This window comes from Microplitis mediator, chromosome 5 (genome assembly GCF_029852145.1).
Source record: "Microplitis mediator isolate UGA2020A chromosome 5, iyMicMedi2.1, whole genome shotgun sequence".
Taxonomy (NCBI): Eukaryota; Metazoa; Arthropoda; class Insecta; order Hymenoptera; family Braconidae; genus Microplitis; species Microplitis mediator.
Genome location: NC_079973.1, coordinates 4,052,172 through 4,075,703, shown reverse-complemented (window position 1 = coordinate 4,075,703; position 23,532 = coordinate 4,052,172). Strand labels below are relative to the sequence as shown.

At 27.1% G+C, this 23,532-nt stretch overlaps 1 protein-coding gene and 5 long non-coding RNA genes across 17 annotated transcripts in view; 2 read left to right on the top strand and 4 right to left on the bottom strand.

The window, feature by feature from the left end:
* LOC130668994 (nuclear receptor coactivator 2) overlaps positions 1–14,024 on the bottom strand; it is a 56,776-nt gene extending 42,752 nt beyond the window's left edge. For 4 of the 7 annotated variants that reach the window (XM_057471619.1, XM_057471622.1, XM_057471623.1 and 1 more), the window contains exon 1: positions 6,806–6,861. In XM_057471619.1, the coding sequence (XP_057327602.1) occupies positions 6,806–6,858 (53 nt within the window). In that variant the 5' untranslated portion in view covers positions 6,859–6,861. Of the gene's footprint in view, positions 1–6,805; positions 6,862–10,700; positions 11,688–12,902; positions 13,235–13,866 lie in introns of those variants that run through there. The other 3 variants (XM_057471620.1, XM_057471624.1, XM_057471621.1) reach the window with 2 other exon arrangements.
* LOC130668995 (uncharacterized) lies at positions 3,386–7,698 on the top strand. Its single transcript, XR_008990092.1, has 3 exons — positions 3,386–3,423; positions 5,320–5,431; positions 6,888–7,698. It is a non-coding gene; the product is annotated as an uncharacterized LOC130668995 (long non-coding RNA).
* Positions 14,025–15,818: 1,794 nt separating the features above from the next.
* Positions 15,819–16,526, bottom strand: LOC130668342 (uncharacterized). The gene is made up of 3 exons (XR_008989985.1): positions 16,367–16,526; positions 16,104–16,287; positions 15,819–16,030 (listed from the first exon to the last, which is right to left on the bottom strand). It is a non-coding gene; the product is annotated as an uncharacterized LOC130668342 (long non-coding RNA).
* Positions 16,527–16,601: 75 nt separating this feature from the next.
* Positions 16,602–19,854, top strand: LOC130668345 (uncharacterized). The gene is made up of 3 exons (XR_008989993.1): positions 16,602–17,034; positions 19,131–19,310; positions 19,386–19,854. It is a non-coding gene; the product is annotated as an uncharacterized LOC130668345 (long non-coding RNA).
* On the bottom strand, positions 17,209–19,539 carry LOC130668343 (uncharacterized). Of its 6 annotated transcripts, none has more exons than XR_008989991.1 (4): positions 19,124–19,539; positions 18,409–19,036; positions 17,587–17,769; positions 17,209–17,516 (listed from the first exon to the last, which is right to left on the bottom strand). It is a non-coding gene; the product is annotated as an uncharacterized LOC130668343 (long non-coding RNA). The 6 variants fall into 6 exon arrangements; XR_008989990.1 differs by having other exon boundaries at positions 18,440–19,036; positions 19,124–19,538; XR_008989989.1 differs by having other exon boundaries at positions 17,587–17,803; positions 18,446–19,036; positions 19,124–19,538.
* Positions 19,844–21,998, bottom strand: LOC130668344 (uncharacterized). Its single transcript, XR_008989992.1, has 3 exons — positions 21,839–21,998; positions 21,391–21,578; positions 19,844–21,281 (listed from the first exon to the last, which is right to left on the bottom strand). It is a non-coding gene; the product is annotated as an uncharacterized LOC130668344 (long non-coding RNA).
* Positions 21,999–23,532: the final 1,534 nt, after the last annotated feature.

The window sequence follows — 23,532 nt, the reverse complement described above, 5'->3', positions numbered from 1 at the left end:
TATTTCAAGGTCCTGTGCTAGCTCCTGCGCGCACCTGTACCACACAACACACATAACAATGTATGGGTTACACAAGTCGTCCAAAAAGACGAGCCGCATGCGTACCCATGCGCACCGGATGTGTTCGAACAGATGTTTAGCCCGACGTTGCTTTCGAATAGCTGCAATGTGCCGCGAAGAGAAGAGACTATCGATTAACTAAAACGAGAGTTTTCTACGGGGATTAGTTTATTCGGTAATTCTATTTTTTTATTACACACACTTGTGTGCAACTCTTTCCATTAATTATCACCACAAAAAAAATATAAAAGAAGATAAATTCAATCAGATAAAATTCACATTAGTCCATATAGATAAAAAAAATAAAAAACAAGTAATTTTAAATAAAAAATCGTCTTATTTTCAAGGACAAAATATGAAATATGATACGACCCAAATGTAGTCACCTAAAAATTTACTTTAATTAAAAAAAAAAAATGTATGTGTATATATATGTTTACATAAACGTTTTATTACGTAACATAAATTAAGGAATAGAATAAAAAAAATGGTTGGAATTTAATGCAGGCAATGGTTGACCCAAAGATACGAGGAGAGACTCAAAGTAGAGCCGACCTGCCCTAAAATCGTGTATACGTATCTCCATATCGGCTAGTGTGCTCGCATGCCATGAAATAACTTTTGAAAGGGCAAAGTCGAGAGAGTTGTGGATAAAAAAATAGAACGGGAACTGACTGATGCATGTACAGTCATATGTAACATACATATATATAGATATATATATAAATCCGCGCATCTGTATGTGCGCAAAACTAGTCGACTAGAGCACACACGCGAATTTAACAATTTGAGTAAAACTTAAAAAGTAGGGCCGCGGGATGTAACATTAGATGAGGAGAGAACGAAATTGTGGAGAGAAATACGAAATTCAAGTTCGGTTTTTAAATAAAACGAAAAAAACCATGAGAACGAATAAAGTATATACGTCGAACACGACGCGTCCTTCCAATTCTCCCCACCAAAGTGTAGTTTTGTGTTCCCGCTTCGCCGGGCATCCGTCGCGTGAATCGCGTTCGTGACGCAGCAACGTAGCAACGATCCACCACCGCCCATGCCAACAAATTTGTTCGGAACTTGGGCTGTTGGTTGAGTATATGGTAGAGCAAACGAAAACTTTACCAACCCATCGCCAACACTTGTATATATTTATATTGTTATACCGAAAATTAAAGTATATGGAAGACGATAGATGTGAAAATATGACTATGCTGCTTAGTTATACATAAGACGTTTTTTTATGCCCCCAGACTCCACACCCTCTGACCCTCCATTGCCCTAACAAACCATTAGGAACAACCAAAGTATCGACGTGGAAAAAATGAAGTTACGTGGGTATGGTCGTCGGTATATTTTCTCAGCCGGGATAAATATCGCGGCTGTTGGTCCTTTTTTAGTTACACTTGTTTTTTTTTTTTTTTTTTTTTTTTTTTATACTGTTATTTATTTTATTTATCGCTTGTATAACAACGGCTACGGTAAATTTAAATTTTATCCACATATTGAACTTAATTATCAAAATTTTTTTTCGGTACTTTCCGAAATTTGGGAGAATTTTTTTTTTATTTTATAATTAAGTGTATTAAAAAAAAGTAATGATTCGAATGTGCCTGTATTAGTTATTAAGTTGAGTTAATCGTTAATAATTGTCATGAAATTTTTTTTTTTTTTTCAATTAAAAATTAAAAAAATTTGTGATAATGAAGTGAGCAGACATTTACAATTTTCGGATTTTTTTCTATCGTTTAATTAAAAAAAAAAAAAAGTAAAAACATGCACATGTAAGGAAGTAAAAAAACTATAGGTGCAATTTTTAAAATATTATTTTTTTTATAATTGATCTGTTATTAAAAGATTATTAGACGTCGGCTAATTATAATTCTGAAAGCAGACAATTAACAATTTTCGGATTTTTTTTTCTACCATTTAATTTAAAAAAAAAAAAAAAAGTAAAAATATGCACATGTTGAAAATTAAAAAAACTACAGGTGCAATTTTTTCAAATTTTATTTTTTTTAAATTTATTGTTTTTAAAAGAAATCCAAAAACAATAAAAAATTTTAATGTTCAAATTCTGTATCTAGTCGACAAATTAATTATTTAAAAAAAAACTAAAATGGATTAAAAAATTTTCGCTAAAAATATAAAAAAATCATGAATTTTAAAAAAGTTTTAAAACTTGTAATTAAAAATATATTTTAAGAATCTATTGAATACAAACTTCCATATCTAATTTTAGTAAAAAATAAAAATAAAAATTTTCCTCTATAAGTTGGGATTCCCGCTGAGTTTGGAAAAACTTCTCGTATTTCTGCTCCAATTTTAAAATAATCGATAACATATTTAGTTTAAAAAAAAAATAAACTTAATTTACCGTAAACTTTTGTGTTAAAAAATAAAAAAATGAAAATGAATATTTTATAAATACAAATATGTACATATATGTACCTGGCATTTATTTTTAGAGAAAAAAAAATGTGTTTTGGTATTATTTGATAAGAAAATTATACACAAGACAATACGGACTTAGAAACCCATAATTCCTATCATTAAATAATAAAAAAATAAACACGGTAACTACTGTTATGATAACATTATTATTTAAAAAACTAAATAATAGACATATAGAATAATGTTGGGTATGGTAAAAATGAAATTCACCTGTTACAATATCTCATAACACTTAATTCAGATAGCTTAAACAATAAAATGTAATTTAAGTATCAAATACTAGTACAAACTAACGTCATTAAATAAGATATCGATTTTATTACAATTACGTTTCCCGTTTTTATCATATGTATATTATATATTTTTCGTGTTTACTTTATTATCCAATAATATACCAACAGTATACCAATATTAATTAATACCAATTGATATTATATATATTTAATCAAGTGATACTAATTGACTGTCAGCTGTAGTGAATTACATCCCAGTAAAAAAAAAATTTATAAAAAGTCAATTCAATTTTCCCAAATGCGTATAATTTTAAAAATTTTTGTTTACTCAGTGATAAGGTAAAAAAATATATTTTTATTTAAAACGCAAATTAAAAAAATGAAAGAGTAGTAGCTGATACGAGCAAAGGTGAGGTTGGCTGGTGGTGGTGCGGTAGGCAAGAGATTGGATGCTAGATGGATGACGAGAGTAACTCGCTGCGAAATCGATACAACACACGCGTCAGCCAGCGGATTTTAGGGAAAGGGTAAGGGGGTCGCGACGGCGGCGCACTGATCAACGGGGGTTGGATCGGGGGTGGCTTATCAGGGGTGCAAGGCATGAAGAGAGTAAAGCAGCACATTATCGACCAGTCTGCGAAGAACAAGCGTCAGCCGAGGACGGAGGTCAAGGTCGACAAAGGTACCACGCCTGCTTATGCTCAGCCTTTACTTTTCATCTGACACTCCATCAGTCTCTCCTTCTCTTTCACTCTTTTTATTTATTCATTTATTGTTTTTTTCCCCATTACTTTTTTTAAAAACTTCCATATAATATAACAGAATACAATAGTTGACGTTGTGGTCCTTCAGTCATCTGTATACCACAATCATGATTCACAATTGACCAAGCGGAACATCTGCTACTGGAACTCTTACTTGAACACTTTTTTTGGACGTGTATAGCAATTGACGTTTTTATTTCATTTTTTTTTTTACTCTTTAATGAGTATGCGGTAGTTACCTTATTTTTTTTTAATTCCAATATACGTGATTACCAATTGCGTCATAACGAGGTTACTGTCTTAGCATATTTCAAATGGACTGAGATATTGGTAACTGATACGGCGGTTTAAAGACAAATTTTATTTTGTAATCATTTTCATTTTTTTTTCTAACGCAACATTCAAGATTTTTTTTTAAGATTTCGTCGTCTGTTTTCCAATAGAAGTTAACAAATTATTAATTTAATAACGAGTTTTTTAATATTTTATTTCATAATTTAAATTTGAAATGAAGAAATTTATTTTTTGTAGATAAATTATTTAAAAAATTATATTTACAAAAATTGGTTTGATATTTTTTGAATTGTTTTGAAAATGTGAAAGTAAGGTAAAAGCCCCTATACCCGCTCACTTTTAATTGGAGTGGGATTAAATCACTCAATATAAATTAATAAATAAAATGAAAAACCATTTTTTTTTTTATAGTTATTTTTTGAAGTTTCGAGTATTAGAATAAAATTTAAGTTTGAAGAATAATTTTGATAATTAATTATTATTAATTTTTTAAATAAGATCCTTGAGTGTACCCATAGTCGCTCACTAAAAGTTGTGATGTACCATTACTCGATCAACACATGGCCCTATAGTCGCTCAAAGACAATATCAATTAAACTATGATAAGTTTATTGATTTGGACAAATAATTTATAAATTATACTACTTTATTCTTTCATAATATAAAATTTCATGAATTTAAAAAATGTATTTAATAAGATATAGTTATAACAATTCTTAAAAAGTTTGACGTTACCTAAATTTAATCTAACGAATGAACGTTAAAGTAAAAAATGCCCGGCTCTGCGCGATTTTGAAAACAGTCATTTAATTTAAATTTATAATCTTTTATAAAATAATTTGATACATCATATTTTAATATATTTAGATTCACAAATAATTATTTATCAATAATAATATTTTTAGTTGTAATTTTTTTTTATAAAAATTATAAAAAAACGCCTGAAACAGTTAAAGTGAGCGACTAATGGTACTGAGCGGGAATAGGGGCTTTTACCTTATTTTCAAAAATAATTGTGAAGGCAAACAATTTTTATTTACGATCAGGTCAATTTAAAAAATAAAATATTTTTTTGTTTATAAATTTAAAATAATCAAAAGTACGAATAAATTAAAATAAACGTAAAATAATTAAAATCAAAATTGATAAGCGATAATAAAAAAGATAAAATTTAAAAAAATATTATAATTATTTTTATTTAACCCAGTTTTTCTTATTTACTTATTCTTTAATATATAAAATGATAAATCAACAATTATTTCATAATATAACGTCAGTATGAATATTTTCTTTCACATACCGACGAATTTTTTTCATTATTAACATTTTAATTTTAAATTCTTTAACATATTTACTAATTCATTAAAATTATCAACCAACATATATTTATATTATTTATTATTTTTATTCTAAATCCACAGCACAAATATTTTTCAACTGCGCATTTAATAGAAATATTAAACCGAGTTTTTAATTTTTTAAATAACGAAATTATTTATCAAGTAAAATTTTCATCACAGGAAAAAGAAAAAAAAAATCTATTCAATATGGAAGTAACAAATTGTATGTAACAGGTTGTCTATAAACCGATGTAATGTTATCATAGTTACGTCTTTTACCATTGAGATACAGGTGCGTATAATAATGAGCATGTGTAATAAGGTTACGTAGCAAGTTATTACATTACTATACTTGTATATAATTTTTACAATTAATGCTATAATGTACTTGATGATTTTAACTATTGATATAAATTAATTTTAAAAAAAATTCTAACTTTGTAACCTTACTAACTTTTCTTTATATATTTTTATATATATATAAACTTCGAAGAGCTTTCGATAGTTTCTTATAGTTACAGTTTATCGCATTACTTTGAAACTATTTACTCAGTTGACTAACTTGGAATTATTTATAAATATATATATATTTATTAGGATTACAATAAAAATATTTACTTGTTGCAGTAACATTTTTTTTACAAATAGTTCAATTTTTGGAACAAATTTTTCAATGACAAAAAATATTCAGAAAATAAAAGATTTGAGTCAAGAAATTTTTACTCGCGCCAAGAAAATTTTTGAATTTTGAATTGAACACAGAAATTTTATTCACAGTAAAAAAGATCCGTCAAAATCACCACATATCGTGTGTAAAACGAACGTTTTACACTTATTTATATGTTATTTTAACATGTTGTGAGTGTTAAAAAAAGTTACTTACGCATATGTTAAAAGTAAAAATTTTCCAAGAATTCTTTTGTGATGGTCGAGATTATTTTTAACATATTTTGTGTGTTGATTTGACAGTCACATATAAAAAGTGTTACTTTCGAATAAAATAACATTTTTGCGTGTTAAAAAATCAATTGATTGCGACAGTTCAAACAAGATAAATACTGTGTGTTAAATTGACACACAAAAGTGTTAAAAATTCAATACACAGAATTTTAACATACGCTTTATTTTACACTTTGACGATTCGTTTTTTACTGTGTTGGAGCGAAAAAAAAATTATATGCAGGGAAATTTTTAGTAAAAATTACCCAAAAAGTTTGATACTGAGGACATGTAAATATATAAATTTTTTCCATGCACATTGTAAAATATACTGATTTCAAAACACAGTAACGGACAAAAATAAAATTTTTGAAATAGGAATTGAATCATTTTCCTTAGACTGGAACTAAAAATACTAAAAGCTTAATTTTGAAAAATTTGTCTCTTACTGTGTTTTGACATTGGGCAGCCGAGATGTCTACAGTACCAAATTTTATGGGTAATTTTAACTCAAAAATTCTCTGCCTGTATCTATAGACAAGAAAATTTTTTTTTTCTGTTTATAAAAAATAGGAGTAAATCTAAATTTGAATTTGCCACAATTCGAAAATTCAAATTTTTAAATTTGAATAGTAATATTAGATTGGATTCGACTCTATCACTTTTTGCACCTCTAGTAAATAATTAAAAAAATAAACGTTTTTTGGAGTAAAAAAAATTTTCTTACAATAAATAAAATTGACAATAAAATTTTTCCTCCGTGAACATTGAGTTTTTCATTGAAAGAATGTGTCTGTGTAAATGTGTAGATGTATTGGGGATGGAACGCGGTCAAACACTCGCGGTAAAGCGAACAGAACCGAATGGAAAGAAAGCCAAGGCAAAGAGTGAGTTACTATATGCTATATATATACATATATATGTATAATATATACTATGGCTATGCTATTTTTCCGCCGGCAGAGATCGACGAATGGAAGTTAAGAGTTTGTTCTTGTGGATTCTCTCTTTCACACTTAACTCACAACTCGCAACTCGTTCGATCGCAACAACTCAACTCGTCGTCACATCACTCTGCCCATGCTACGTTATACTACACATCATTCGCAAACTACGAGGATACCAAATGCATAAAACGGCAACGTCGCCTTTTACTGACGAATATCTCGAGTATTATGTGTACATCTATATATTTATGTATATATCTATATAGATATATGCATGCAGGCACAAAAATATACGTACACATATCTTTACCGATTTGATTGTTGGTCGGTCGGTCATCCGTCAGTCATTGGCCATTACTTATTCAACTTTCTTTCACTATATGTTTATCGTCATATCTGTATTTTATTTTATTACTGCTTTAGTATATTTGTGTATGCACTTTTTGAGCAAAACAAAACTCAAAAATAAAGGAAAAAACATATATGCAGATTCATAAAGATGAAAACAAACAAATCATCAGCCAGGAATATACATAATGAGCTTAAACGAAAAATGACGACTATCAAAATTTTTATATATGTATATATATATTTTTTTTTCGCAACAAGTTTAACTTGTCATTGTTCAAAAATATTTTTCTGGCAAATGTTATTGGATGCAGTTTAATATTTTTAATAAGTATGTAAATATTATTTGTACCTTTTTAATACAAATTTCATATTTTGTAAAACAATTTTCAGAAAAAAAAAGATTTCTTGAGGATAACAATTTGTACACAAAAAAATTTTTTGTGATCGTGGAAGTAGAAGACAACTAAAAATTTTCGGATTTCTTTTTCGAGAAATAAATTAAAAAAAAAAAAAAATGCACGTGTAGAAAATTTAAAAAACCATAGGTGCAATTTTTTCAAATATTTTTTTTTTATAATTTGGCGTTTTGAAAAAAATCAAAAAATTATTAGATGTCAGCTAATTTCAGTATCGAAATTAACAGACAATTGACAATTTTCGGATTTTTTTTTCAACAAATCAATGACAAAAAAATAAACTAAAAATATGCACATGTAGAAAATTTAAAAAGTCATAGGTGCAATTTTTTCAAATATGTTTTTTTATAATTTATCGTTTTGAAAACAATCCAAAAAATCTAGACGTCAGCTAACTCCAGTACCATAATTTTCTTATGATCCTGAAGTTAGCCGACGTCTAATAATTTTTGAATTTTTTTTTAAATAGTAAATCATAAAAAAAAAATATTTGAAAAAATTGCACCTACGGTTTTTAAAATTTTCTACATGTGCATATTTTTATTTTTGTAATTCATTTGGTGAAAAAAAAATCCAAAAATTTTCAATTGTCTGTTAACTTCTAGTTCATATTTTTTTCATTATGAATTGAAAACAAAAATTTCCTTGGGGCGAGAAAAAATTTTCTTGCACCAAGAAATCCTTTTTTTCCTGTGTAGAAAATATTTTATAAAATAAACTAGTGATTAGCAATGACACTGTAACGTATAAATTGAAAAATCCAGATCCAGGCCAAGGTTCTCTTTACCTCCAGCACACCTTGTGATCTCTAGGGCATTGAGATTTACATGGGTAGAAATCAGCTGGTAAAATTTTTTTTTTTTTTTTTTTTTGTTTTATAATTATTATGTTCTTTACCTAAAGCTCGTTATTGTTAATTCGCGTAATTTAAAATAAATAAGATTGTCAGAAAATAAACTAATCTAATGATGATAATATTTACATTTTCTTTTTTTCTTGTTGAATTTAAAATTAAATGATAAAGATAACTTGCGCTCTATATATAAATTCATGTAATTTTTATTTTCATCGGGTTGTGATAATTTTTAAAAATAAAGTTTTATTAATAAAAATATTATTGAACAAACTTTTTAAATTTAATAAAAATTTACATAATAGCGATATTGTAAATTCACTAAATTATTAAATAATGGATTCCGTAATTTAATTTAATTAACTCAATATAATTATAATTAGGTAACATAAAAAATATAATTTTACTTAATTAGGAAACTTGAATATTATAGCAATTAAATTTTTTTACTTCCTTAAACAATGAAAAATTTTATTCACTATATACTTATCTTATTAATTGCTTATTGATTTTAATTACTAATTAAACTGAATCATTAATGTGCGACAATTTTAATGTGATATCACGATTGTATATTAACTAATAATGCTAATAAAAAATTTTTATGGTTTTTTTTAATCTAAAATTAATTATAATTGTCCATAAACATAATTATGATATTTCGATATAAAAATCAATAAAAAAAATTCCGATAATCATACTGATAAATATTTTATTTTAATAGTTAAATTGCTTATTATAAAACTGTTTCCCCCAGGTATAGCCATCAGTATTTTATCAAACTCATTCCTGTTATTCCGGTCCTACCTTTGCCACCTAGACCTTGCAGCTGAGACCAATTTACTACACCCCGTACCGCATTTACCTGGCGATGGTGTAATCATAATGGTTTAGGAATAAGAAAATCAGCCGGTTTTTAGATGACTGAGTTTCTCTCTCTACAAAATATACTTCTAAGAATTTTAGCCCCGAGTTTTTAATTTTATAGAGGGAACACCGTAGACAGTTACTACTCGGGTCAAAAAAATAACTTGATTGGCTCGCTTTTGACTTAAGTAACATTATTGTGACTGACATAATTTTTTTACTCCCTTACTTAACTTGATTTTCGCTACACTTACTTTTTTCAACTTCAATATGACTTTTTAATTCAAATTAAAGTCACGTTGACTTAAAAATTTAAGTCAACTTCAAGTCAAGTTTAACTTAGATTCGAATTAAAAATTTAAGTCTACTAAGTCGAATTAAATTCACGTTGACTTAAAAATTCAAGTCAAGTGACTTAAAAATTTTTTTAAAGTTCAAGTCAAATCGACTTGGATTTGACTCAAAAATTTGAGTCAATTAAATTAAATTAAAGTCATATTGACTTTAAATTTTAAGTCAACCAAGTCAAGTTTGACTTGGATTTGGCTAAAAAATTTAAGTCAAATTAACCCGTCAGCACTCCCGTGATTTTTAGTGTCTCGCTCGCACGACAGCGACATCCTATAAATTGAACAGTGTTCTGAGCAAAATGCTCATAACGGGATTGCTGACGGGTTCAAGTCACGTTGACTTAAAAAGTCAAGTCAACTTCAAGCCACGTGACTTAAAATTTTATTCAACTTCACGTCAGATCGACTTGAATTCGACTTAAAAATTTAAGTCAAATTAAAGTCACGTTGACTTCCATTCGACTTAAATTTAAGTCAACTAAGTAAACTTCAAGACAACGTGGCTTTAATTTGACTTAATTGGCATAAATCGTTTCTAAGTAAGACAACTTAGTCAAAAGTAAGTCAACCAAATGTGTTTTCATATCTTAAAATATTTTCATTTATTAAGAAAAGAACTTAAACTTGACTTTCTTTATTTTCAATTTTGAATTACAACAAAATCGTAATTTTTTTTACCCGGGTATCACTCCGCCTGCTACTGAAGCCTTAATATTTAAAAATTATTGAGGGTCTAAATTATTCCGAACCCACTTCCGCAAGTTTTTAAATTTCGTACATTACCATAAGTAAGAATTAAGTAACAATAATTAGTAATAAAAAAATAAATAATATTTACCCCGCATTTTCAGTAGTAAAAACAGATGTATGTCTCTTCCTTTCATGAGTAGGAACGAGCGCTACATGAGATCCTTTTCTTGAATTTCCCTCCGTTTTGAAGAAGTTTTAAAAACAATTATCGTTCAATAATTCAACAACTTTGACAATTATACTTTTTTAAAATTTAAATTTCACTCAATTTTTTTTTAAACTCCGATAAAATTTTTAAACACTCACGAGTCACTTTGTTTAAACACTAGCACGAATTTTCACAGTTATCCAATAAATGTCTTTACTGTAATAATCCATATAAATTATTACCACTATCACAAGTACGGAGGAAGTAAGAGATCATTAACAATCACTTTAATTCACTGGAAGTTAGTCCACACAGCGGAAGACTACTTTGTTTACAAAAATAAAAAAAAAAAAAATATGAAGACTGCGTGTGGATTTTACATCAAAGTAAACCAGCACTGCTGCCTCTTCAAGTTTAAAACTAAAAAATATCTGGTAGTACTGATTACCAGTGAGTAAAAAAAAAAAATAATAAAAATTTACTACTTTATTGACTAAATTCGCAAAGTAAATCTATAAATCTTCAAATATGCGGGAACAAAGACAGCAGTGGCGGTGGCATTGACGTCGATGGACAGGTACAAATTATTAAAAAGACCTGTCACTTTCAACGACTAGCAACCACAGAAATCCGTATTCTCTCTCTGTCTCTTATCTTTATCTTTTTAAATTAATGTCCTTTCTCTTTTTAAATTTGTTTACTACAATTATTATTTATTCACAAATATATTAATTGTGATTTATTTATTAAGACCAACGTCAGGGTGCCAATGACAACTTGGTTTATATTTCCATCCGTTTGGAATTGTATCTCGTTGATCCATTTGTATAAAATATCTTGAATTATTTTATTTACTTTTTTTTTACACTTTCAATAAATTATTTATTAACTTTAATTCTTCATAAGTAATCCGTCTCCCAGGATTATCTGAAATAAATTTTTTTATAAATATTAATAATGAAGAAAAAAAAATTATGCAAAAATAAAAGATTTAATTAAATATCATTTAATATCTAATCAAAGTTATGATTAAATTAATGAAATAAATATATACGTAATTTTATCTAATCTCTGATAATCCAATTGTGCAAAAATGAAATAACTAAATTTTTAATTTCACTGATACAAAAAAAAATTTATTTTACCAGCAGAAATATAAGTGTCGGTTATCAAATAATAAATGTCCCCTGTCCTCTAATTTACTTAATTTTTTTTTTTATTGATATCAAACTATACGATAATTTACATGGCCATGCAACTTTTAATGACCGCATTAAATATTTACAATTAAATAATCAATATGTATAATATATAATACTACAGTTTAAGCTTATACACTTCACTTTGTATATATTCACATGCATACATATATACAATAGATTTTATCACTTATACGTCAATAGTTTCAATGACTGAAACTAAAATTTGATTTTTTATCAATTTATCTAGACTAATGATATTTTTTTTTTAATTTTGTCATTAGTTGAGTAATTAGCCTCAGACTTTTACTCATGCAGACAAAAATTTTTTTCTATTTTAGAATAAAATTTTGTGTGAATGCAGCAGACATCAAAAAATTTAAAATTCCAAATAAACGGAGTAAATAATCAAAAAAATGCACTTATTAATTTCAAAATTTTTTAAATGCGCATTTTTTCAAAATTTTATTTTGTTAATTTTTTACTCCATTTATTAATAATTTTAAATTTGTCTGATTGCTACACTCATAAAATTTTATTAGCCGCCTAATTTTCGAATTTTTTTTTACGCGATAAATTATAGAAACAAAAATATTTGAAAAAATTGCACCTACAGTTCTTTAAATTTTCTACACGTGCATTTTTTTTTTATTCATAACAGATCTGCCGTAAAAAAAATCAAAATCGTTTGTTAACTTTCGGATAAATTTTTGTAGCGGGAAAATACAAAAATTTAAACTGACGTTATTTAAAATTAAAAATCAATTGTCCCATCGACCGAAGTAAAACCGATCGCACAAAAGAAAAAATAATTTCACTGCGCCCATTTACATCTCCATTAATCCTTCATTTATATATACCCCGAGAAAACAAACAAATGTACGCGCAAATAAAGTAAATACATTTAAAAAAATAGTAATATAACAAACACATGTTATTATACCTCTGTTATTTGTAGAGGAAAGCGCATAAAGTGAGTGTAGTTATTGTCATCAGATAAACAATTAGTCACTGTATGATTAAAAATTGCAATGGCATTTCGCGATCAACGAAACAGAAGTCTCTCCTTTTTGCCGGTTCGCGTAGGTTATGGACAGTTTCTCGTCGAAAAACACCGCGGGGCGCCACGAGATGTTCACTCACTCTTTAATATCAGCATCAGCAGCAGCAACCAGCAACAGAAACGGTAGCAATAAAAGACGTAGTAAGAGTAGTTACCCTTAACACAAGTATCAAGTTAACACTTATTATTTTTTCGTTTACACAATATGTCCGCTAAAAAAAAAAAATAACTCATTACGACCATGAATTTAATTCAATTTTTTTTTGCATCAGTAAAAAAAACAAATTTATTTATTTTTCTTTTTAAATTTATTATTTAAACGTCAGCAATAATAAACATTCTATTGTTTACTTTTATTATTACTCCGATATATTTAAGACGTAAAATAAAAAAAGAGTAATAAGTAAAAAAAAAAAAAAAAATGAAAAAAAAAAAAAAAACGTCAATATCGTTTGAATGTCCGTGAAATAAAACAGTACTTTAATAATTACACGTGTACAACAGCCTATTTCACAGCCAATTTATTATTTTATAAATTATTTAGTATTTTAAAAATGAAATATATATATACATATATGTACATAAAATATACATGCGTATGCGCGCGCGCGCACACTGTCTCTCACTGGATTTAAAATGTATTAGTGTACGTGTGTGCACTTGATTAGCTGTGTGACGTCACGACACGGTTACATTTCTTGCGATTGTCACTTGTATGTGGAAGAGATGGCCATGGAATAACGATTGGTTTTATTATTTAAATAATGCTGTTGTAAAGTATTATTATTAAAACCACTTTATTTTAATATTATTTAGTAATAAATAAATTGTTTAGGATATTTACGGTGGGGATAATGGACAATTATGATGAACTTTGTAGTGGCGATAGGCCCGGCGACATTAAACAAGTGCCAACAACTCTCGTGAGCATACACGAAACAAACTGACTAACGCAACCAACCGCGAGTCCGCGAGGGTTTAACCATTACGTGTACGGTAAATGTAATAACCCGAAAGGTGGCGCAAATGGTTTATCATGGACACAAAACAGAGATGGATGAGAGCTCTTCCGATTTACGAACTCGCCGCTGTATCCTTTTAGGATAAAACCGATTACTGTCGAGATTTTACGTAACTCGACGAATATTAACGACTAACGTCGAATTTCAACGAAATCAGACGGTTATTGACGATATTTTTTAATAAAGATTTGTGGTATTGTATGAGGCATGACCGGGTAATTCAAATAATTTAATGGCTTATGATACATGACACTGAAGTTCGCCGCCGTCTGATAATTTTTGAATTTTTTTAAATATGACAGTAAAGTTAGCAGACATTTGAAATTAAAAAAATTTTTTTTTAACAGATAAATAATAAAAAAAAAAAACATTTTTAAAAAAATCCACATGTCGGAAATTTCATAAACTATAAGTGCAATTTTTCAAAATATTTTTTTTTGTCAAAAAAAATAAAAAAATTTTTAAATGTCTGCTAACTTTATTATCATAAAAAAAAGTATTTGAAAAATTGTACCTATAGTTTTTTAAATTTTCTACATGTGCATGTTTTTATTTATTTTTTTTTCAATCAAATTGTAAAAAAAAAAAAAGTCAAAAATTGGTAATTGTCTGCTAATTTCAGTATCATTGGTGATATTGAAGTTAGTCGGGGTCTGACAGTTTTTGGATTTTTTTAAAATTATAAATTATAAAAAAAAAATATGTTAAATAATTGCAATTATAGATTTTTAAATTTTCTACATGTGCATTTTTTAAGTTTTTTTTTTTTTTTTTAATTCATTTGGTAAGAAAAAGAAAATTTTCATGAGTGAATGCAGCTGACGATTGTCAATTTAAAAAATTTTGAAATAAGTGAATTAAATGTGAATCGAATAAAATTTAAAAAACACGCATTTATAGATTTTGAAAGTCAGTATGTGCATTTTTTTATTTTTATATTTTTAATTGCTTAATTCGTTTGTTTGTAATTTAAAATTTCGATTGCCTGTTAACTTCTGAATAATTGAGGGGGTGTTCAGAAACACACTCTAGTCGAACCAGAGGTGCGATTTAACATTACAAAGGTACTAATCACACCTGAGTAGGTAATTTTTCATCTGCAGAGTGTATTTTTGAACACGCCCTGAGTGTCAATGTAAATGACAATTGGAAGTTTTTTTATTTTAAAATAAATATATAAAATGTGAATAGAACAAAAATTTGAAAATACGTATTTAAATAAATGAGAATTCAGTACGCGCATTTTTTTAAATTTTATTATTTTATTTATTTGTTCACAATCGTAGTAATGTAAATAATTATTTTTTTATGAAATATAAACTTTATCTTTTACATAAATTATTTTTATGTTAACATAAGTATAAAAATATATATGATAATTTTTTTTTCACAAATTATCATGTTACTGAAGCTAGCTGACGCCTAATAATTTTTTAACTTTTTTTAAAAAGATAAATTATAAAAAAAAAAATATTTTAAAAAATTGCACCAGTAGTTTTTTTATTTTTCTACATGTGCATATTTTTTTTTTTTTTAATCCGAAAATTTTTAATTGTCTAAACTTCAAGATCATAAATTATCACGATCCTAAAGTTAGTAGACAATTAAAAATTTTTTGATTTTTTTTTAACATCAATTGAAAAAAAAAAAAAATAAAAACTAAAAAAATGCACATGTAGAAAATTGAAAAAGCTATAGGTTGAATTTTTCACAATTTTTTTTTTTACAATTTATCATTTTTAAAAAATTCAAAAATTATTAGACGTCAGCCAACTTCAGTATCGTAAGTTATCAAATTCTTTTGTGTGCGTAAATTGTAAAGCCATCATACGTCAGTGAGTAAAGTAATTATTTTCTACAACAATAGTGTTAATTAGTTTCTTGCTAGTGTCCAAATTACTTGATCGGCTCGTTCTCCCGGGCTAGACTGGCTTACAATTTTATAATTGAGAGAGGCCAGAAAATTTAACACCAATGCCGGATGCTCTAAATTAATAAAAATAATTTAAATATTTTATTTATTTACTTGTGAAAATTTTAATAGCAATAGAGAAATCACCCTTTAGACCCAAACAATGTTTGTTTTGAAAAATTGATGATGTTTTTCGATAATTTTGCTGTAAAATCGCACTGAGATTGTCATCATATCCATATAAATAGCTGTCATTAAAGCTAAGGCCCCCATGGAGAACAATATAATGACTTTTAGCAGACATCGTAGTTAAAAATTTTTTCTGAAACTTCTGAAATTAAAATTTTAGTTCAAAAATAAAATCATAAAACCATTGAATAGCTTTTGAAAAATATATATTTTATAATTACGTTTTAGCGACTGAATAACATCAGCACCTGACGATAACTATAGTATTGTTTTGACAATAGTAAAAAAGTTTAGCACTAACATTTCCATGGAAGTGAATTCTAGAGTAAATCGATTAAGTAATAATGAAAATATGAAATAATTGTTAACGCGAGTATAGACTATTTTTCATTGGACTTTAGATGTTTTCAATGTGACGTCTACGTATGTAGGACGCATGTTGTATACTTGCCTTGTCATAGATAAAATTAAAAATGTGCTGATTAGAAAATTCTTTTCGTATTGGGTAGAGGTACCGTTTTTGGCCACTTTAGGGCCAATTTTGGACACTTGAAAAATTGAAATAAAATAATTTGTAAAAAACGCAATGACAAAATTAATTTTTAAAATGTATTCAAAGATACTTTAACCCGCTATTAAACTGGAAATTCTATTTTATACTTTTTCATTAATTAAAATAACGTATCAAATGTCCAAAAATGGAGCAGTGGCCACAAATGGTACCTCTACCCTATCTCTGATTAAGAAAAGTGATTAGAAAAAATTGGAATGTTTTGTAATCTTTCTGAATTCTCAATAAAAATTACAATTTTTCAAATCGCTTCAAAAATTTCTTAGTGATTTAAAACTATTTGAAAGTAATTAAAAAAATTGAGTATTTTTAAAAATGGTAATATTTTATAATTGTTTTGAATATCCATACAAAATTAAATTAAATAATTATTAAGTGATTGAAAAGTATTTAAAAATATTTCAAAAAATTTTATATTTTCAAATCGTCCCGTCTTCCAACAATCAGAAAATTTTACTTTAGCGATTAAAAATTATTGTCAAGTATTTAGAAAATTAAAAAAGACATTTTTGTTTTACAAAATAAAAACTTTATTTTTGTACTTTGATTGTTATTACATCGACACACAAATTGAATTTTATATTAAATTTTTTTTTTTGTAAATTATAGAAATCATTTTTTGGGCGTAATTTCTGATAGTCCACACACGAGTGAAACGATCAATTTTTTTTTTCACAATAATTGCGCTAATTAGTTTTTTGATAGTGTCCACATTACATGATCGGGATTTCCCGCGCTAGACTGGCTTACAATTCTATAATTGAGACTGGCCAGAAAATTTAGAACCAATTCTGGATTCTCTGAATTAAAAATAATTTAAATAATTTATTTATTTACGTGTGTAAATTTTAATAATAATAGAGAAATTACCTTTGAGAACTAAACGATGTTTGTATGGAAAAGGTAATGGAATTTTTGTATAATTTTGCTGCAAAATCGCACTGAGATTTTCATCATATCCATATAAATAGCTCTGCTCAATGCCAAGGTCCCCATGGAGAACAATATATTGATTTTTATCAGACATCGTGGTTAAAGAGTTGCTTTTTTTTACTGGTAGTTTAAAACTTTTGAAATTAAAATTTTACTTAATAAACAACATCATAAAACCATTGAATAGGTTTTGAAAAATATATCGCGTCACTAATCGGCTTCCGAATTTCAAAACACAGTAACTGACAAAAATAAAATTTTTGAAATATGCATCGAATCATGTTCACAAGACTTCACTGGAATTAAAAATACTAAAAAATCGATTTTGAAAAATTTTTCACTTACTGTGTTTTGAAATTGGGCAGTCGAAATTCCAAAAGGACTTAAATTTTTATACACCCTTTTGGATTTAGTCACTAAATTTAAAAACAAAAGGGTGTATAGTTATTTTTCATTGCTAATCATATTGTAGACTTATTCTAAAGCTGAAAATTGGAAAAAATTTTTTAAAACCCATAAAGGCGTATAGTTTCATTTAGCTTACACGACACTATTCAAATTATAGAATGTCGCTGTAGTGCAAGTGAGACACTAAAAAAAACGGGATTGCTGAAGGCTTGTGGCTGTTAAAAATTTTTTTTCAATTTTTAGCTATAAAATAAGTCTACAAAACGATTATTGGCAATAAAAAAAACACTATATGCCTTATTGGCTTTAAGAAACTCTCTAAAGCCAAAAGGGCGTATAAAAGTATAAGACCTTTTGGAATTAGTAACGCAGTATATATTACAATTACTTTTCTAGCGTCTGAAGAACATCAACGCCTGACGACAACTAGAATATTTTTTTGACAATAGTAAAAAGTCTAACGCTATAGTATAGTATTTAGTGTAGATTAATGGTGTAGATTATTTTTTTGGGAATTCAAAATGTTTCAATGTGACGCCTGCCTATGTAGGACGCATATTGTATACTTACCTTGTCATAGATAAAATTTAAAATATACTGATTAGAAATTTTTTCGTGTATTTCAATAATCTATTTAATTTTAAAACTATAAGAGTTACAGCTCGAATTTTAAAAAAGATACATTTTTTTTTCAAAATTAATAACTTTATTTTTGTACTTCAATTGTCTTTACATCGACATAAATTGGATTATATATTAAATTCTTTTTCTGTAACGTATATTAATCATTTTTTGTACTATTGTAAACTGTGGTCCACACATGAGTTAATTGAGTAATTTGTATTACAATAATTATACTAATTAGTTTTTGCTAGAGTCCAAGTTATGTATTCGGTGGTGTCCGCCTTTAAGTAGCCAGACTGGCTTAAAACGTTATAGTTGAGATTGCCCAAAAAATTCAAAACTACTGATGCATGCGCTGAAGTATAATAAATAATTAATTTATAAATAAAATTTACTTACTTACTTACTTATAAAAATTTAAATAATAATAGTGACACTATACCTTTCAGACGTAAACGATGGTCGTTTTGACCAAAGAATGCTACAGAACTTCCGAATTTATTTTTTAAAAGCGAACCGAGATGATCATCATGTCCATAGACAGAGCACTCATCTTGACTACGGCTCCCATGGAGAATAAGATATCTAATAGGCATCGTAGTTTAAAATTTATTTATTTTTTTTTTACTGTCAGTTTTAAAAACCAAATTTTCGTCAATAAATTCTATAAAATATTTGAACGTATATGAACTATTGCGTTTCAGCGGCTGAAGAACGTCAACGCCCGATGACTACAAAACTTTTTGTAAACAGAAAGTTCGACCTGAGTATAGCCATGGGATGAATCATAACAATAAATCGATGGGCGCAATAAAAGTTAAAATATTAAATAGTAACGAATACTAGTATGCCTATAGTATTTTTTGAAGGACTTTAGACGTTTTCAATGTAACGTCTATTTATAAAAAACGCGCATCTTGTATACTTGCCTTGTTACAGAAAAATTAAAAAAATCTGCTGATTAGAAAATGGAATTTAAAGGCCAGTTCTTTAATTCAAGATTTTGATTAGGGAAAAATAAAATAAATATACAACTTATAATTTGAATAAATTGTTTATAATTAATATTTAATCTACATTTATTATGTATTTAAGTAAATCTACATAACACAACAAATTATTTATAACATATTAAAAAACAATAGTTATATTTTTTTATTAAATTAAAATACTTGCAGATGTATTATTACTATTGCTTATTTATTACATGATTCATCTCACTAAATATTTATATAAATTATTGTCACAAAAATTAAAATAAACCATGATTTTGATTGGTAGATTGCTCAATTTCAAAATTTTGTAAAAGTAAACTTCAATCGGCATTATTTTTTTATATGTATAGACATTTTTCTACTTTGTATAGAAAAAAAAACAATATCCCAAAAACGTTTTTTATAGTGAACTTCCAAATTACCCAACCTTTCTTTTTATAAAAAAATAAATATTTTTTATAATATTTGGATAGCCAAAATATATTAGAATAGTTTTCTGTAATTCGTATAATCATAGATACGATTTTTTATGTAATGGTATATTGTGTGACAAGAGATGAAACAAAACGATTTCATACCGGGGTGAAGTTGACTGGCATCACCCACAGTTTGAAATCGTGTTTCATTCTGAGTTACACATTAGATTTTTCATGATTACCTGCATTGGACATTAAAGTTTCAGTGTCAGCAGCCAATTAGAAACAAGTTATTTACCCTTATTAAGAAAAATGATTTAATCCATGCTAAGTGTATATCTATATATTAGTCGATTCAAATTATTTTAAATCATTTCAAATCATTTTTTTTTAATCAGGGTAAGACCGACTGTTAGCGTAAGTGTAAATTGTCATTTGCAATTTATAATTAAGCAGAAACTATAAATACTATCTTGGCGCAAAAAATTTTTACTCGTCCCAATAAAATTTTTACTCGTCTCAATAAATTTTTTGCATTATAAATTGACAACAAAAATTTTCTTGGAGCAAGAAAAAATTTTTTTAAGGCGATAAAAAAATTCTTGCGCCAATAAATTTTTTCTAGTCCTAAGAAAATTCTAGTCTTCAATTTAGAATGCAAAATATTTCTTACGCCAAATCCTTTTTTTCTGTCTATTAAACAATGACAAGTATCAGAGTTTAAATTGCGAAAGCCTTCAGTCAGCGGGCAGAAACATTATTTGTTTTTTCCCAAGGGTCGAAACGTTTGTTTCTGCCCGCTGACCGGCATTCACAATTTACGTGTCTGCTAATATTCTCCTCCATTAGACTGAAATTCGCTTTTTTCGACTGGCTCTAGACACTGAAACTTCAAGTTTCGATGCTGGTATCATGAAAAATAATATAAAAAATTATTTGAAACATTATATACACCCGTTTTATAAAAATTAATTTAAAATTTAAAAAAATACTTTCCGTCATTTTAAAAAAGATATAAATATTATCTTATAAAATAATTTTTGTCATTTAGTGTTCAAGTCTTCAGGTCTATTGGAACTTTATAATTCTTTTTGCAACCAAATAGTTTGTGTATAATCTTTATTTGAATTTTGGGAAACTAGTTTATACCCGAGGCTTCCTAGATGGTTCATAACCTCGATCATATTGTCTAGAAAATCAAAATCAAAATAAATCCTCCAAAACTTTGTTACCAATTAAATCTTATTATCAAAATATTCAAATGAAAAATATAAAAATCATAAAAATTTGATAATTACGATGGTAATGATCGTCGAAGGAAGAAAATTCCAAATGCGATAGCTCTTGGTAACGTTCTTCATCAGTTAATCCTTTGACAGAACAGCTATTTTGATCGACTACACCCGTTATCGTAACAAATCGATACTGTTTCATTTTAAGATATTTTCTATCTTGTTTGAATAATAATACTGTAGTACGCTGCAATCTGTAATATAAAATAATAATATTTAGCAAAATTAATATTCAATTTCCAATAAAATTCAAAAAGTAATAACGTAAAACGTTTTTTTATTGATCATAAGTAGAATATTTTGTTTTTCATACTTATCAAATACCGATATATATATAAATATGTTCATTAATATTTACACTGAGATTAAAATAAGACGCAATTATAATTTAATTGCAATTGGATGTTTTTTAAAAAATATTAGATTTTGAAATTGGTATGAAAATTTTGCTTACCTGCGCGAAATTCAAATTTTATTTGAAACAAAATTTTACGGATAAAATAACCGAAACAATAATTGACAAAAATTATAAAATCACTGATGTTTTGACACGTTCGGGAATAAAATTTCCGAGTTTCGAATCAGCTGTTAGGTTATACCGGCAGAATTAACAATGGACGTTAATTGAAAACTACCGCCAATATGTTTATTGTTTTGTCGATAGAAATTTAAAAATCAATAATTATTTACTGTAACAGTAATTACTTTCTTAATATAATATGATTGGTAGTACTTGTAATTATTATCATTATATTTTTTTTTAAAATAACTTTTGAAAATATTTCCCGCTACTTTAATATCTGACCGAAAATTATTTCGTGTTGGTAATTTTATATTTTTTAAAACAAGAATTGGGCAATTGAGGTCTTACTTATTGTTCAGGAACAAAAAAATGTGGAACATTGAATATTATGTAAACGTTTTAATAAAACTAGTGGGGCAAAATGGGCCCCTTAAGAAATGAGGGCTTATATGTAATATAAATTTCAGCCCATTTTGCCCCACTCTCCCCTATTTTATTTTTGACCATCAAAAACTTTTAGTTTTTCGAAATAAGAAAATTTATAATGATACTGAAATTAGCAGACGTCAGACAATTTTCTAATTTTTATAAACAAATTACTTGAAAGTAAAATTAAATTTTTAGAACATACCCAAAAAAAATTTGTACAACTGTTGACAGAATTTTTAAAAGTTTTTTCTATAAATATTTTATTTGTTTATTTAGAAGAATCAAATTTTTTTAACATTTTCTACTTTCCGTATCATAAATTTATGTATGTGTCATTTTTTAGGAAATTTAAAAATATAATAGAAAAATAAAACTTTCAAACGTAAATAAAATTCCATCATAAGAACCTCAGACTAGATCACACTTTGGAAGAAAAAAAAAGTTTTGATCTCCAGCCACAACTTTTGGTCATATGTCAATTAAATTTTATTTTTTAAAATTATACTCATCTGCTGTACATATGGATTTTTAGATACAGGTTCAGGGATGAAAAGTGGGCTGCATTTTCACAGGCAATCAATACAAGTTCGAATTTTGAATTATTGTCTACTCTAAACATGAATTAGTGAAATGAGTGAATATTCATCACTAATTCAGAGTGCAAATCGTACCACTAATTCCAAAAGTTTTACGATTGGCACTTTGAATTAGTGAATATTCACTTATTTTACTAATTCATGTTCCGAGAGTATTCCAACATAATCTATCACATCCTAAATCCAAATATGTAGTCTTCCCTATCCAAAAGTTTCTATAAAATCTACCCAATGGAGTAAAAAACTGCATAGAAACCAATACAATATTAGTTTCTATGCGGTTTTTGACCCATATTACTGGATTCTATGGGAACTTTTGGATAAGGGAAAATCAACACACGTGTTAAATAACATTGAAATCCCATAAACAGTTCATATATATTTAACACACTGTAAAACGTGTTTTCCAAACGTGTGTTCCAAACATGGAACACATTAAATGTGTGCTAAAATGATACATTTGTAATACACTTAGTTTTAGAGTACGCAATCAGGGGTAATATGAACATGTTGAATTATAGAATGGAATATTTTTTACCTGCTTTCACTATTATAGCAATTTATGAATGAAGAATTCATATGAACTAATAATAAAGACGT